This window comes from Bos mutus, chromosome 27 (assembly GCF_027580195.1).
Source record: "Bos mutus isolate GX-2022 chromosome 27, NWIPB_WYAK_1.1, whole genome shotgun sequence".
Classification (NCBI taxonomy): Eukaryota; Metazoa; Chordata; class Mammalia; order Artiodactyla; family Bovidae; genus Bos; species Bos mutus.
In genome coordinates, this window is record NC_091643.1 from 25,440,761 (window position 1) to 25,453,638 (window position 12,878).

At 43.0% G+C, this 12,878-nt stretch overlaps 1 protein-coding gene across 1 annotated transcript in view; it reads left to right on the top strand.

Moving 5' to 3' along the window:
• Positions 1 to 239: 239 nt before the first annotated feature.
• Positions 240 to 12,878, top strand: part of ZDHHC2 (zinc finger DHHC-type palmitoyltransferase 2) — a 67,811-nt gene continuing 55,172 nt past the window's right edge. The window contains exon 1 of the mRNA XM_070364134.1: positions 240 to 596. Within this exon, the coding sequence (XP_070220235.1) occupies positions 470 to 596 (127 nt within the window). The 5' untranslated portion in view covers positions 240 to 469. The remainder of the gene's footprint in view (positions 597 to 12,878) is intronic.

The following is a 12,878-nucleotide window of genomic DNA, read 5'->3' on the forward strand; positions in this document are numbered from 1 at the left end:
TGCCCGTAAGGTGCCCGGCGGCGAGGGCGCTAGGGCCTGGGGCGCGGCAGGCACCGGAGGCAGTGCCCCGAGCGCACGCCGGAGGGCGCCGCGGGCCTCGCCGGGCCGGCGGCCTAGAGGGGGACGCCGGGGGGCGGGCGGGCCGCGCGGAGGCGGGGCGGAGGCTCCCACCGCCGCCGCCTCCTCCTCCTCCTCCCGCTCGTCGTCCGCTCCTCCCGGCCGCCTCCTCCGCGCCCTCCTCTCGCAGCCACCGCCTCCGCCGCGCTGAGGAGCGGGGAGTCCGCGGCGCCGGCTCGGGGCTGCGGGATGGGGACTTAGCGCCACGGCGGCGGCAGTGGCCGCGGCGCACCCGGCCGCCGCCCCGGGGCCCGTCCTGCCGGGGCCGCCGGGCGCGGCCAGCCCGCCCCGGAGCCAGGCCCGCGGGCGGCGGCGGCGGCAGCGGAGCTGGGCAGGTGGATGCGGCTGGAAGATGGCGCCCTCGGGTCCGGGCAGCGTGAGGCGGCGGTGCCGGCGGGTGCTCTACTGGATCCCGGTGGTGTTCATCAGCCTCCTGCTCGGCTGGTCCTACTACGCCTACGCCATCCAGCTGTGCATCGGTGAGTGAGCGCCCGGCCCGCCCCGCCGCCCCGCGCGCCCCTGGCCCCCGCCGCCTCCCACCTGCCAGTCCCGGGACGCGGGGACCCCGAGCGCCCGGCGCCGCGCCCCGGCTCTCCCCACCCACCCCGGACCCCCGAGCGCCCCGGGCGCCACCAACTGGCTGCGGCTCCTCTGGCGCCGCGGCCGAAAACAGCCTCGGGGCAGTCTCCTTCCACTCCCAGTACGGTCGCCTTCCCCAGACAACTCTCCGGTGACGGTGTCACCTCCACCCCGGCGCGCTCGCAGCCCAGCCACACCCCCTCCCTCGTCTGTCCGGTACCCGGGAGAGCTGGGGACCCCCGGCGCCCCGCCGAGCGGGGAGGTCCGGGGAGGCTGCGCCGGGCCCCGGAGGGCTCCGGGCTGGGCAGGGAGCCGAGCTGCGCCAGCCCCGCGCGGAGGACGGGGGCCTCGGGTGTCCGAGCTGTCCCTCCCTGGTGATCCCTAATCCACTTTTTAGACATTTGTGACAGCACGCAGGGCCGTTTTTGCTGCCTTTACGATTTGAACATTGCCAGTTGGACACTTTCTAGCTACGAAAAGGTGGAGGGAGGAGGATGGAGCAGGGGACGAGGTGAGCTACTAGAAAGTGTTTTCAGAGATCTGTGCGATACGCAAGACCAGAATTTAGGTGTCAGGATAATAGAAGGAAAAGACGAGGCGACCCTTCCGCTGTTTTGTTTTGTTTTTTCATCCAGGGAGCCAAGTGGCTCAAGTCCAAGTTTTGGGCTCCCGAATTGGTGGATTAGGGTGCTGTCAGTGCTGAAGATGAGAAGAAAACAAAAAGTTGATTATGCACAGCTAGGGAATAGTTTGTTCCTTAATGTAAGCAGGCTTCCGTTAGAGGTTTTGTGAAAGCTCATGTGTTGTCAGAAAAGGATAAACCAGACGATGACGTTTCTGCCAGTGACTTGTGTTTTGTGTTTTCATCCTCCAGAACACTAGCTTCTGGTGAGACCAGGAGAAAGGTTAAAGAGTGGCCTGCTCAACTTAGGCGTTTTTGCAAGCTGCCAGATTCAGACAGAATCTTCTCCGAAGCCGTCTTACCCCAAAATGTTGCCCCTTGTGAGAAATAGCAGGTGTCAGAATAATACACCAAAATAATGACTAACTTTAAAGAGAATTGAGACTGATTTTCCATTTTGTATAGTTTTAAGGTTTGACATTATTACTTTGTTTATTGGATTAAGAAACAATATTTTGGTACCAAAAAAATAAGTGAGCTTTTCTTTTTTTTTTTAAGGATTGTGTACTGAAATCAGGACAGCTCAACTAAGTACATAGTATTCAAGTTGTCTAAAATGTATAGCAAGAAAGTTTTCAGAACCATGTTGTACTTTTTGTACTAACCGTTAGTTTTTAAATGACCTGCCTTGTTGAGGGATACTGTAAATGTTACATAACTACTAGAAACCTTTGTTGTATTTCATTTGTTCTCTCTCTCTTGGATGCAGGGAGCAGCTCCAGTTAATGGAATTGACACAAAAGAGGGGAGTCTCAAAAGGCCTCAATTATCAAAACAGGCAAACTGATTCACCTCTCTTATCACATTAAGCTAAGAAGCTTAGCCTGATGCAGTCTCATGTCCATCAGGAGGAAACACATGAAGGCAGAGAGAGCTTTTTGACCTTTCCGGTTTCTTCTGCCCCAGCTGAGTTCTGCATGGAGGTCTTCCTGTGTTGAATGGACAGGTGATGGGGGAGGAAGTAAATGGAAGATTGCTGTTTTATCTGGATATTATTTATATATATGTGTGTGTGTGTGTATATGCTCAGTCATGTCCGACTCTGCAACCTCATGGACTGCAGCCCACGAGGCTCCTGTCTCCATGGGATTTCCCAGGCAAGAATACTGGAGTGGATTGCCATTTCCTACTTCAGGAGAGCTTCCCCACCCAGGGATTGAACCTGAGTCTCTTGCGTCTCTCGAATTGGCAGGTGGATTCTTTACCACTGCACCACCTGGGAAGCCCATATATATATATATACTTTTTTTTTCTGTAAGTTTTTTTACATATACTTTTTAAAATTTGTATATACTTTCTATAAGTTTAAGATAAATCTAAAGTATCTGTGAAATCCCACACCAGTATTTTAGTAAGTGTAAATTTGACTAAAGGAGGAATGCCTCTATTTTTATTTTTTTTAATTATTTTGTTATTCTTATTTATTTTTATTTCTTGATTGTACTGGGGTCACATGGGATCTTAGTTGCCTGACCAGGGATTGAACCCATGCCCCCTCCATTGGAAGGGCAGAGTCTTAACTACTGGACCACTGGGGAAGTCCCAAATGACTCTCTTTAAACTAAGTGACATGGTCTGTTACTGATCCTTTCCATGATCATCAAAAGTGAAGTCTGATATCATTTGTCTCACTGCCTCCTTAGCCTGGTACAATGCCTGTCATGTTGAAAGCGATCAATAAATAGCCTTGAATAAGCAACAACAAAATGATTCAGAGGCAATATCTCTGAAGTTGTCAGAAAGTAGTTTTTATACTATAGCCATAGAAACAGGTTGTAAGTAACCCTATGAAAAGTGTAGATCCTAGAGTCTAGAGTGCGTGCATGCTCAGTCATATCCAGCTCTTTTTGCCCCATGGACTATAACCCGCCAAGCTCCTCTGTCCATGGGGTTCTCCAGGCAAGAATACTGAAGTGGGTTGCCATTTCCTTCTCCAAGGGATCTTCCCCACCCAAGGATCTGTCTCCTGACCCAGGGATCAAACCCGTGTCTCTTGCATCTCCTGCATTGGCAGGCAGGTTGTTCATGACTGGTGCCATTTGGGAAGCCCAGAGTCTAGAAGAGCAAATTGAAAATGAACTTAATTCTAGAAACTGTGGCAGTTTAAGAGTGATAAACTCTAAAAGCTTGAATAGTCTTAGTTGGTGGGGCGGGGAGTTGAAATTAGCTGTGCAATTCCCTGAAGATGATGATGGTGGTTTCCTTGCTAAGTCATATCCCTCATAAGCACCAGGAAAGAGGGCCCCTAGTGTTTCGGGCACACAAAACCAGGTTTCAGTCCTTTTTACAAACAAAGAGGAATGCCAACCTTCCCTACCCACCCCCACCCCCGGCACTGTTCACATCTCTGACTGCCCTACCCTTTGTAGATCCTTTTTCTCTCGGAAGTAGCTGTTTACAAGCTGACTGTCCAGATTTCACCCAGAAATCATTGGCTAGGGTTGGGACCAGAGGGTGGGGGTTGGCAACTGGAGCTGGTGATGAACAGAATAGAAAAAGAGGGCGGTTTAGCCTTCCTTCTGCATCTGCTGGCAGCTGGGATGACCCTGAATATAAATGACTTTGTGCCCTTTGCTGAATTAACTGCAATTTAGGAGTAGTGCTTACCCTGGTATCCTTGGAAACCAGAGATAATGGTTCTCATTACAGTGGGTTTCTATATTTAACAACCTGGATGTGTGTGGCTCTCTAGGCACTTTTCAATTAGCATAATGTTTGCTTAGTGTTTGGACTTTAGAAAAATAAACTCACATCTCTTTTTGGAATATGTGTACATAAAAAATATAAGGGGCGTACATACATTGTATGAGAGTCAAGTACTTGGGGTAAGTTTCCTTCCTGTTCCACCAAAGAAGAGCTAAAACAGAGCTGCTAATATTTGTGATCATTCAGAATGTGTTTATCTAGTTTATTGATGAATTGGTTTCTCCTGTGCCTTCCTTCTGCCTCCCACTACTCTCCCCTCTCCAGCTTCTTTAATGTCTTATCTGTCATTTGGTCCTTTTAGTTTCTAGGTAGCTCATTTTCCATATAGTAAGATATTAATAAATTTAAGAGTTACATTTATAAGGTGGGTGTTTAGGATGCAGGATAGAGGGGATGAGGGTAGTCTGCAGGCATGCTTGCTTCAGGGAACATACTGAACATGAGTGATGTGTTTTCCAGATCCATTATGGCAGTCTTTGTGTTACCATATTCAACACAGTTGAATATGAAGTTTCCCCCTTTTAAGTGAGAACATGTAAAATTGCTTTAACCATTTTTATACTTTTTTATTTGATAATAATTTCAAAGTTATGGGCTTCCCTGATAGCTCAATTGGTAAAGAATCTGCCTGCAATGGAGAAGAGGCTGGTTCGATTCCTGGGTTGGGAAGATCCACAGGAACAAGAATAGGCTACCCACTCCACTATTCTTGAGCTATCCTTGTGGCTTAGCTGGTAAAGAATCCACCTGCAATGCAAGAGACCAGAGTTTGATCCCTGGATTGAGAAGATCCCCTGAAAAAGGAAAGGCTACCCACTCCAGTATTTTGGCCTGCAGAATTCCATGGACTGTATAGTCTGTGGAGTCGCAAAGAGTCAGACACGATTGAGTGACTTTGAATTTTTCAGAGTTACAGGAGAGTTTCAAGAATCACATAGTAAAGCTCCACATACCTTTCTGTAATCATTTTGGTTTCCACTTTTCTAAAATGTTTTCCTTCCCTGCCTTGACCTTCGGTGGGTGCCAGGAAATATTTGTTATTGAGTTGTGTGCTCAGAGGGTTCCGAGTTTGCATGTAGGCTTACTGAAGTCATTTCAAGGAATCCGGAAGATTGAAAAACTTAAAGATCATTTAGGCCAACTTCCTTTGGCATTTGTAGATGATGTTAAATGTCTCAGAGTTGCTACCAATTCTGTGTCCTTTCTCCAAGTTAACCAATGTGACTTCAGGTGCTGTGCTGCAAATGTTAAAATGTCTCCCTTTCCTTGCAAACTTCTTGCCAAATCTCTCTAGCCCAATGAAGTCCTTCAGCAAATTTGTTAAACTTTATGGCTGTTGTTTAATGAGTTAACAACTCATTAAAAGTAAGCTTTACACAGTGATTTCAGAACTTTAAGAGGGTTTATAATTTGGGCTAGTTACAACACTGCTGTTGTAGTACAAAAGCAGCTTTAGCTAATTTAGCAAATGGGTCTGACTGTGTTCCAATAAAACTTTATTTATAAAAATAGCAGGTCAGACTGGGCCCTTGAGCAATATATTACTGACCCTGGAGTATGTTAGAAGTTAGACTATTAGAACTTTGTGATTGTGCAGTCTTTATTAATAAACACCTCTCAGAAATGATTGCAACCTCATATTACACCGTGATTATTGAAGATGTTCAAGAATTAAAAGAATTAGTCTACATATTTAGGGGTCATTTTTGGAGATAGAAAATTATGTTTTCCCTCTTTTAAGGATATCTTTAAGGATTAAACATATAAAACCTCATACATGGATTCTGTGGTGAGCTACCATTAACTTAAGGCCATGACACATTCAAGGATGGAAACTGAATGGGAGTCTAAGTTGTTTTCCATCAGGAAATGAATTTGAGCCCTACAGAGGAAGAACTGCATTTTTGTTATTGGTAAACTATCATTTTAAAAACTTATGCAGGACATTAGAGCTTTTTAAGAACAAAAGTACAGACAAATGATCTTGAGAATACAAATGTTACCATCTATAATTATTAAAATCATTTTAAGTGACATGGAAAGTGACATCCATAGAAGACTTACACGTACAAAATATTTAATGCATAATTAGAAATTATTTCTTGTTGACAGTAATGATGTGAAATATATTAGTTCTGTAACTTTTCTTGATATTATCAAATATTTTAAAGATTTAAAATTTTCTAAATAGAGGGATAAGAACTCAACATTACTTCAAATCTAAAATTCAAATGTATGAAATATACTGCAGATTCTTAACCTATGTACCATTTGACTTTAAAAGACTCTGCTTAATGCTTTCTTGATTCCATTTAGTGTGTCAGAAAACTACTTTTAATTTGTATATTAGACAATGCAGCATTACTATTTGCTATTAAATCCTATTAGAGACAACAAAAGTAAAGCAGTATAGCACTTATAATGCAGAGATACTCAATAAAAGTTGAATGAATTAAAGTCAGTAAATTTTATGAAAACATGAAATTGTATCCTGTAAATAGATGAGAGAAAAGGGTTTAGAAGTCAAAACAATGTAAAGTTTGTTGGGAAAAAAGTTTACTTTCAAATGCTTACTGAGAATGTTGTGCATGCCATCAAATTATACTTGCTCGAGTGTTTCCAGTAATTAAGCCAGAAGCTGGAGGGATGGTTTCTTAAGTGAAGATAATTGTCTCTAGAGAAGGTGCGTTTCCACAAGGTTAGAAAGAGGCCAGCCTCAGAGAGGCAGTGGAGCAGGACTCATTCAAAAGCATCTATTGAACCCTTGTTACGTGCCAGGCGCTTCTTCCCCACAGAGATGGTTTAGAGGAGATATGAATAGAGATCTTCTCCTAAGAGCTAAGGGGGGAAATTGCTTCCGGAAACACAAGGCAAAACTGAAGCCTTCTGTCCAGCTTGGGCATAAGGAGAAGAGTGGTTAACTTTCAAAATGCTGCTCCCACAGCTCAGGGGCAGGAAAGCAAAAACGGAAAACAAAACACCCCTCTCCTGGGAGCTGGTTGCTGGACCAAGGTTAAATGAGAGTGATCAGTAGGTCAAAAGAGCTGATGGAGAGCATGTCACTCTTTTTTTTTTTAAGATTTTATTTATTTATTTTTGGCTGTGCTGGGTCTTCGTTGCTGTGCACGGGCTTTCTCTCGTTGTGGGGATCGGGGGCTCCTCTCGTTGTGTTACACGGGCTTCTCACTGCAGTGGCTGCTCTTGTTGTGTCTCCCAGGCTCTAGGGCTCACGGGCTTCAGTAGTTGCAGCTCAAGGGCTTAGTTGCTAGCCGCATGTGGGATCTTCCGGGACCAGGGATTGAACCAGTGACCCCTGCACTCGCAGGTGGATTCTTACCCACTGGACCACCGGGGAAGTGAGAGCGTGTCACTAGTGAGGGGGCTGTCTACTCATATTAACAACCTTGCACATAGAAGTATCTCAGACCAAGGTATGAGCAGTGATTTTTGCCTCAGCTGTGCCCTGTGGGGCTGTTTCCGCTGCTTCATTTCTTCCCTGATGCCTGGGCATCTTTCACTCTGCTCCCAGCTCAGGACCTGTGACTTGCTGAGTGAATGTGAGCAGGCAGAGAACTTCCTGAATACAACTGATTGAGTCCATGGGAAGGCTGGAGAACCCAGCTTAGAAAATAAAACAGAAACCAAGAGAAGGTGGCTGAGCTGGAGTGGACATCACGCCTTTGGAGGAGCTGCTGCCCTCGTGGCTGGCCATGCCCGAGCCCTGGAGCCGCCCTGCTCCTGTGACTCAGTAAAGATGCTTCTGGGAGCATCAGCCGCCTGGGCTGCTGTTGAGCCCACATCCCAGGCGACAGGGTTTATTTAGCAAGAGCAAGGTGCTGGATCTCTTTGGCCTTCATGGTGGGGAGAAGTGCCAGGGAGACAAAAAACAAACAAGACAAATATTCCAGAGATTAGTCTGGATGAGGAGCTCTCAGGGAGAAAATTCTCAGTGGTTTTTTGTTTGTCTCATGTGCTTTTCTTTTTCATCTTGATGGAAAATTATGGAATCATGGCTTTCATGTTGGGATTTATACTGCTGACTTCATGCATTTTGACTGTTGTATCACAGCTCTCAGCCCTCTTAGGAAGTGATGAGTTTATGGGTCCTCTGAGACTCCAACACTGTTTGTGATGACTGGAGAAATACTGTCTCATCTTACTTGCAAAGTGATAGATTAGCCATAGATTCTTAATGTTCTCTGTTGGGAAAACAGTTTTCCAAAGATCATTTAGAAAGATAGTCTTAATACTATGTGGAAACCTATGATTTTATATTACCGTGTAGATATACTACAGAGAATTAATAATAAAAATATAATATAATTGAATTAATTTCTCTAATGGTCCATTAAAAATTGTTGTAATATTTTTTCTCTTATTCTTTTAAGGGTGATTTTGTTGTATCTTAATGGTTATCTCAGTCAAATGCTGAGAATGGAAAAGGGTGGAATTTTCAGGGCTGGGTTGGGATGAGGGCAGCGGGGAGGAGGTAGATGACCTGATTTCTTAAGAAGCATATGTTAGCAATAAACTCACCAGCTATGATGGCTTGATATTTTTCCTTTCAAAATGAAATTGCTTTTGAAACCTTTGTGTAGCATTTTTCCTAATTTGACTTTTCATCTGACTATGACTTTTAAATTGAATTATGAATATTAGTGCCAAAAATGTTAAAAATCATATTTATTTGGGAGACACTGGAGCAAAAATATCTGCTGCATTTATCATCTCAGCGCTCCTCTGCACTCTGAAATGCATACTTGACAGCAGTTCATTTTAGATATGTTGTTGATTACATTTTTAAATGCAAATGAAAGAGAAGTGCTTTTATAGATGACTGAGCTTTATTTCTTTGCCAGTTTTTCTCCACCGTGTCCTGAAATTTCTCCTCATGTGGAATGTCAATTAAGCTTTCCTGCTATACTTAAAATATTTCGACCTCTAGGTTTATTCAGTAACATTGCTACCCTGGAGAAACAGAATAGTCCAGATCAGTGTATCAATACATTAAACACCAAGCAAAAATAAAAGAAAAAAATCTTTTTCTCTACATCCTTTAAAACCAAATGTCCCAGTAGTTTCAAGGGGTAGTTTATCTTCATGATTATAATAGGTATAATCCTTGTAAAAAGCATTTCATGTATTTCCAAGAACTTTATAGATTTATTTGATTATTAACTTCATGAAATTTGGCAGACCAGAATCCTTTGTAATGCATACCTATTTTCTTACATATAGATAAAATTAAATTTCTATCTCTGTTGATCACATTATGTAAAAAATGGATTTTCACAGTATTTGAGTATGTTTGGGATGAGGTGACTTAAAACCCAGACTAGACTGTGTTGCTGATGGTTTTGGGGGGCCCAAAGGTCAGCTCAGAAAAGGTAGTAAGTGGCCAAATCTGAAGTGGGGCTTTCCACCAAGTCTGTAAGGATGTGAGAGATGGTGCAACTTGAAGTACAGTCTCTGTAATGTCTGTATAATTCACACTGGAAATACGAAAGATAGCCTGCGCCGAAACAGCTGATGCTAAGCCCTAAATGAGAGACACCTGGTACCATTTACCAACCAAGAAAAAGATTTCAGTTTTATGAGCCTCAAAGGTGAAAGTTCTAAGCCAGCTCTGAATTGCAGGGGCTAATTTGTGATCAGGTTTTTTCCACCGTGGACAACTCCATGTGACATGTTCTAAGAAGAAAGGCAGTAAGGGATTTATGGTGCTTAACTATGAGTAGTGATTATCCAGGGCACCTCCAGGGGGTTCATTAATGTGAAAGGATGAAGGGCAGAGACCAGCTGGACTTAATCAAGGTTTCAATTAGAGCCTATTTTTAATGAAATGCAGCTTATTCCAGGACTAGAACACACTATAAACTAAAATATGCAGAACTGAGAGCTTTATGTTGGTTGGAAGGGATCCTTGTAGGCCCCCGTAATCTTGCATTTTAGCAAGCAATTTTAATCCAAGAGTTGAATGCATTTCAAACCGTCCATATTTCTTGACTAGCTCTTTATTCATTCATTCAAAAATATTTGTTCATGGCTCTTAGAATTTACATTCTAGTTGGAGGATAGAAAGAACAAATCAGAGACAGTGGAACAGAGATGGTTGGGGATGGGGTGACCATGGATCAGCGATGGTATGGAGATGTGGGAACAGATACGCTGAGTAAGCAGTTGCACAGATGAGTTTGGCATTTGGCAGAGAGTCTGGACCAGAAAAATTGGGGAGTCCTCAGCATATAAATCAATTTAAAGTCTTAACCTTGGATACATTTGTTCCACCAAGGGAGAGAATGTAAATTAAGCAGAGACGAGAACCAAAGATGACCAACATTGAGAGTTTGGGAGATGCATAGGAACGAGCAAGGAAGACTGAGAAGGGATTACTAGTGAAGTAGAGGAAAACTAAGAGGCTGTGGGGTCCTGGAGCCTGGGGAAGAGAGGGTATCAAGGAGGAGGGAGCAATCCCAGTTGATAAATATGTTCAAATGGGAAGTAAAATAGGGACTGAGAACTTAACAGTGAGAGATTAAACTCTTGTTTGATTACTATGCTCTGAAGACCCCTTGAATTTAATCTCAAAAGTTCTACCAAAATGAAAAACATATACCAGTGTGTGAGTTGATGGGATATCTGAGTTTGTTCTATCCAAATTACAGAGATTTTGTTCTGTTAGGCAAGCCTAACTTTCTTATATTCTGAAGATAACCTGTAGAAAATTTCATGAGAGCAGTAACCGTGTCTGGTTACCATTGTAGCCTGGTGCCTGACACAGAGTAACATTCAAGACATAACTTCTCTTTAATGAATGGGTGCTCACTGAACTTGTTAATTGACCCTTTTGTGATCACAGTAGACATTTCAAGCTTCGGAGAACATGAATCCTTTATGAGAGAATTATCTGCTTCAGCTTTTTATTATTTGATCACTCAGATGTTCATAAAGAAGTTTGTAATGTTTTTACAGTTTCAGTTTATTATGGGCCAAGTTGTACCGTCACCCTGCACCCTACTCATGTTGAAATCCCAACCCCCAGTACCTCAGAACATGACTCTATTTGGAGACTGAGCCTTTAAGGAGGTAATTAAGTTAAAATTAGGTTGTTAGAATGAATCCTAATACTATATGATTGGAGGAAATTTGGACACACATGTAGAGTGACCATGTGAAGACACAGGGAAAAAATGGCTGTCCACAGGCCAAGGAAAGAGGCCACAGTAGAAACCAAACTTGCTAAATCTTGATCTTGGATTTCTGGCCTCTGGAATTGTGAGAAGATAAATTTCTGTTGTTTAAGGCACCCAGGCTGTGGTACTTTGTTATGGCAGCCCTAGTGAACTAATACATAAATGTAACAATCAAATGCCTCTTTTTTTCCTTTCTGAATATTGAAATGTAATCATTTATAGGAGAAGGCAATGGCAACCCACTCCAGTACTCTTGCCTGGAGAATCCCATGGACGGAGGAGCCTGGTGGGCTGCAGTCCATGGGGTTGCTAAGAGTCAGGCACAATTGAGCGACTTTACTTTCACTTTTCACCTCCTGCATTGGAGAAGGAAATGGCAACCCACTCCAGTATCCTTGCCTGGAGAATCCCAGGGACAGAGCCTAGTGGGCTGCCGTCTATGGGGTCGCACAGAGTCGGACACGACTGAAGTGACTTAGCAGCAGCAGTAGCAATCATTTATAATAAGGATTTAGATGACAAAATTAATTGTATAACCCATTTGAAAAGTTATAATTTAGACTATGCAAAAATATTTGCCCCGATATACTTATAAAATAATTGCTAAAAAAATAAGTGACATGCATTTTCAGGAAGCACTCAAAGTCAGCCAACTTTGTCCAGAGATGCTATATTCGATTTTAAAAGTTTTCAGATAACTAAAATCTCCCCTGCTAATGCTAAAAGTTTAACCCATTTTAGATTAAACAAAAAAGACTTCCTAAAAGATTGCAACTTCCCCTTCCTCACCTCAGCCTTCTTAAATAGAGTATGCTGTACATAATTTAACTTCAATTTGAGGCCATCAGTCTGAGACAGATGTGTGTATGAACTGAATATCCAAAAATATCCAAGACCCTTGAGGTCCTTGGATTTTACATTCATAGTTTCATCTATTTCCTATTGACTGTAAAAGGCCAAAGAGGCGTGGAATTTGTCATTTTGCCTAGACGTTCTTCTGAATCTCAAACACTGAGAATCTGGAAGGACACATGAATGAACCACTTCAGTGGAAATGCTTAGCTAGACATCTGTATATCAATAAAGCTTTGTTTTTCTCTACTTACCATTTCTGAGCTCACATTTCTGAAAAAATTAAACAATGAAAACTCTTCATTGTGGAAATAACCAGAGATGAGAAAGAAGACTTTATCTGCAGGTGAATATTACCTCAATTTGTGGTTTGAGAATAGTCTCTGGAGCAGATGATTTTTAAAATTTGTATTGTGGTAAAATATACATAGCATAAAATTTTACTGTGCTAAGTGTACAGTTCAGCGGCATTAAGTACATTCACATTGCTATGCAAGCATCATCGTCAACCATCTCCAGCACTGTTTCATCCCAAATGACACTCTGTACCCATTAAGCAGTAACTCCCTGTTCTCCCTGTCGGCCAGCCTTCCCATTCTGCTTTCTGTTTCTATGACGGACTGTTCTAGGGACCTCGTATATATGAAATCATGTATTTGTCTTTTTTTGTCTGTTTATTTCACTGGAGCATATGTCTTTAAGGTTTATCCACGTTGCAGCATGTGTCAGAATTTCTTAATGATCTATTC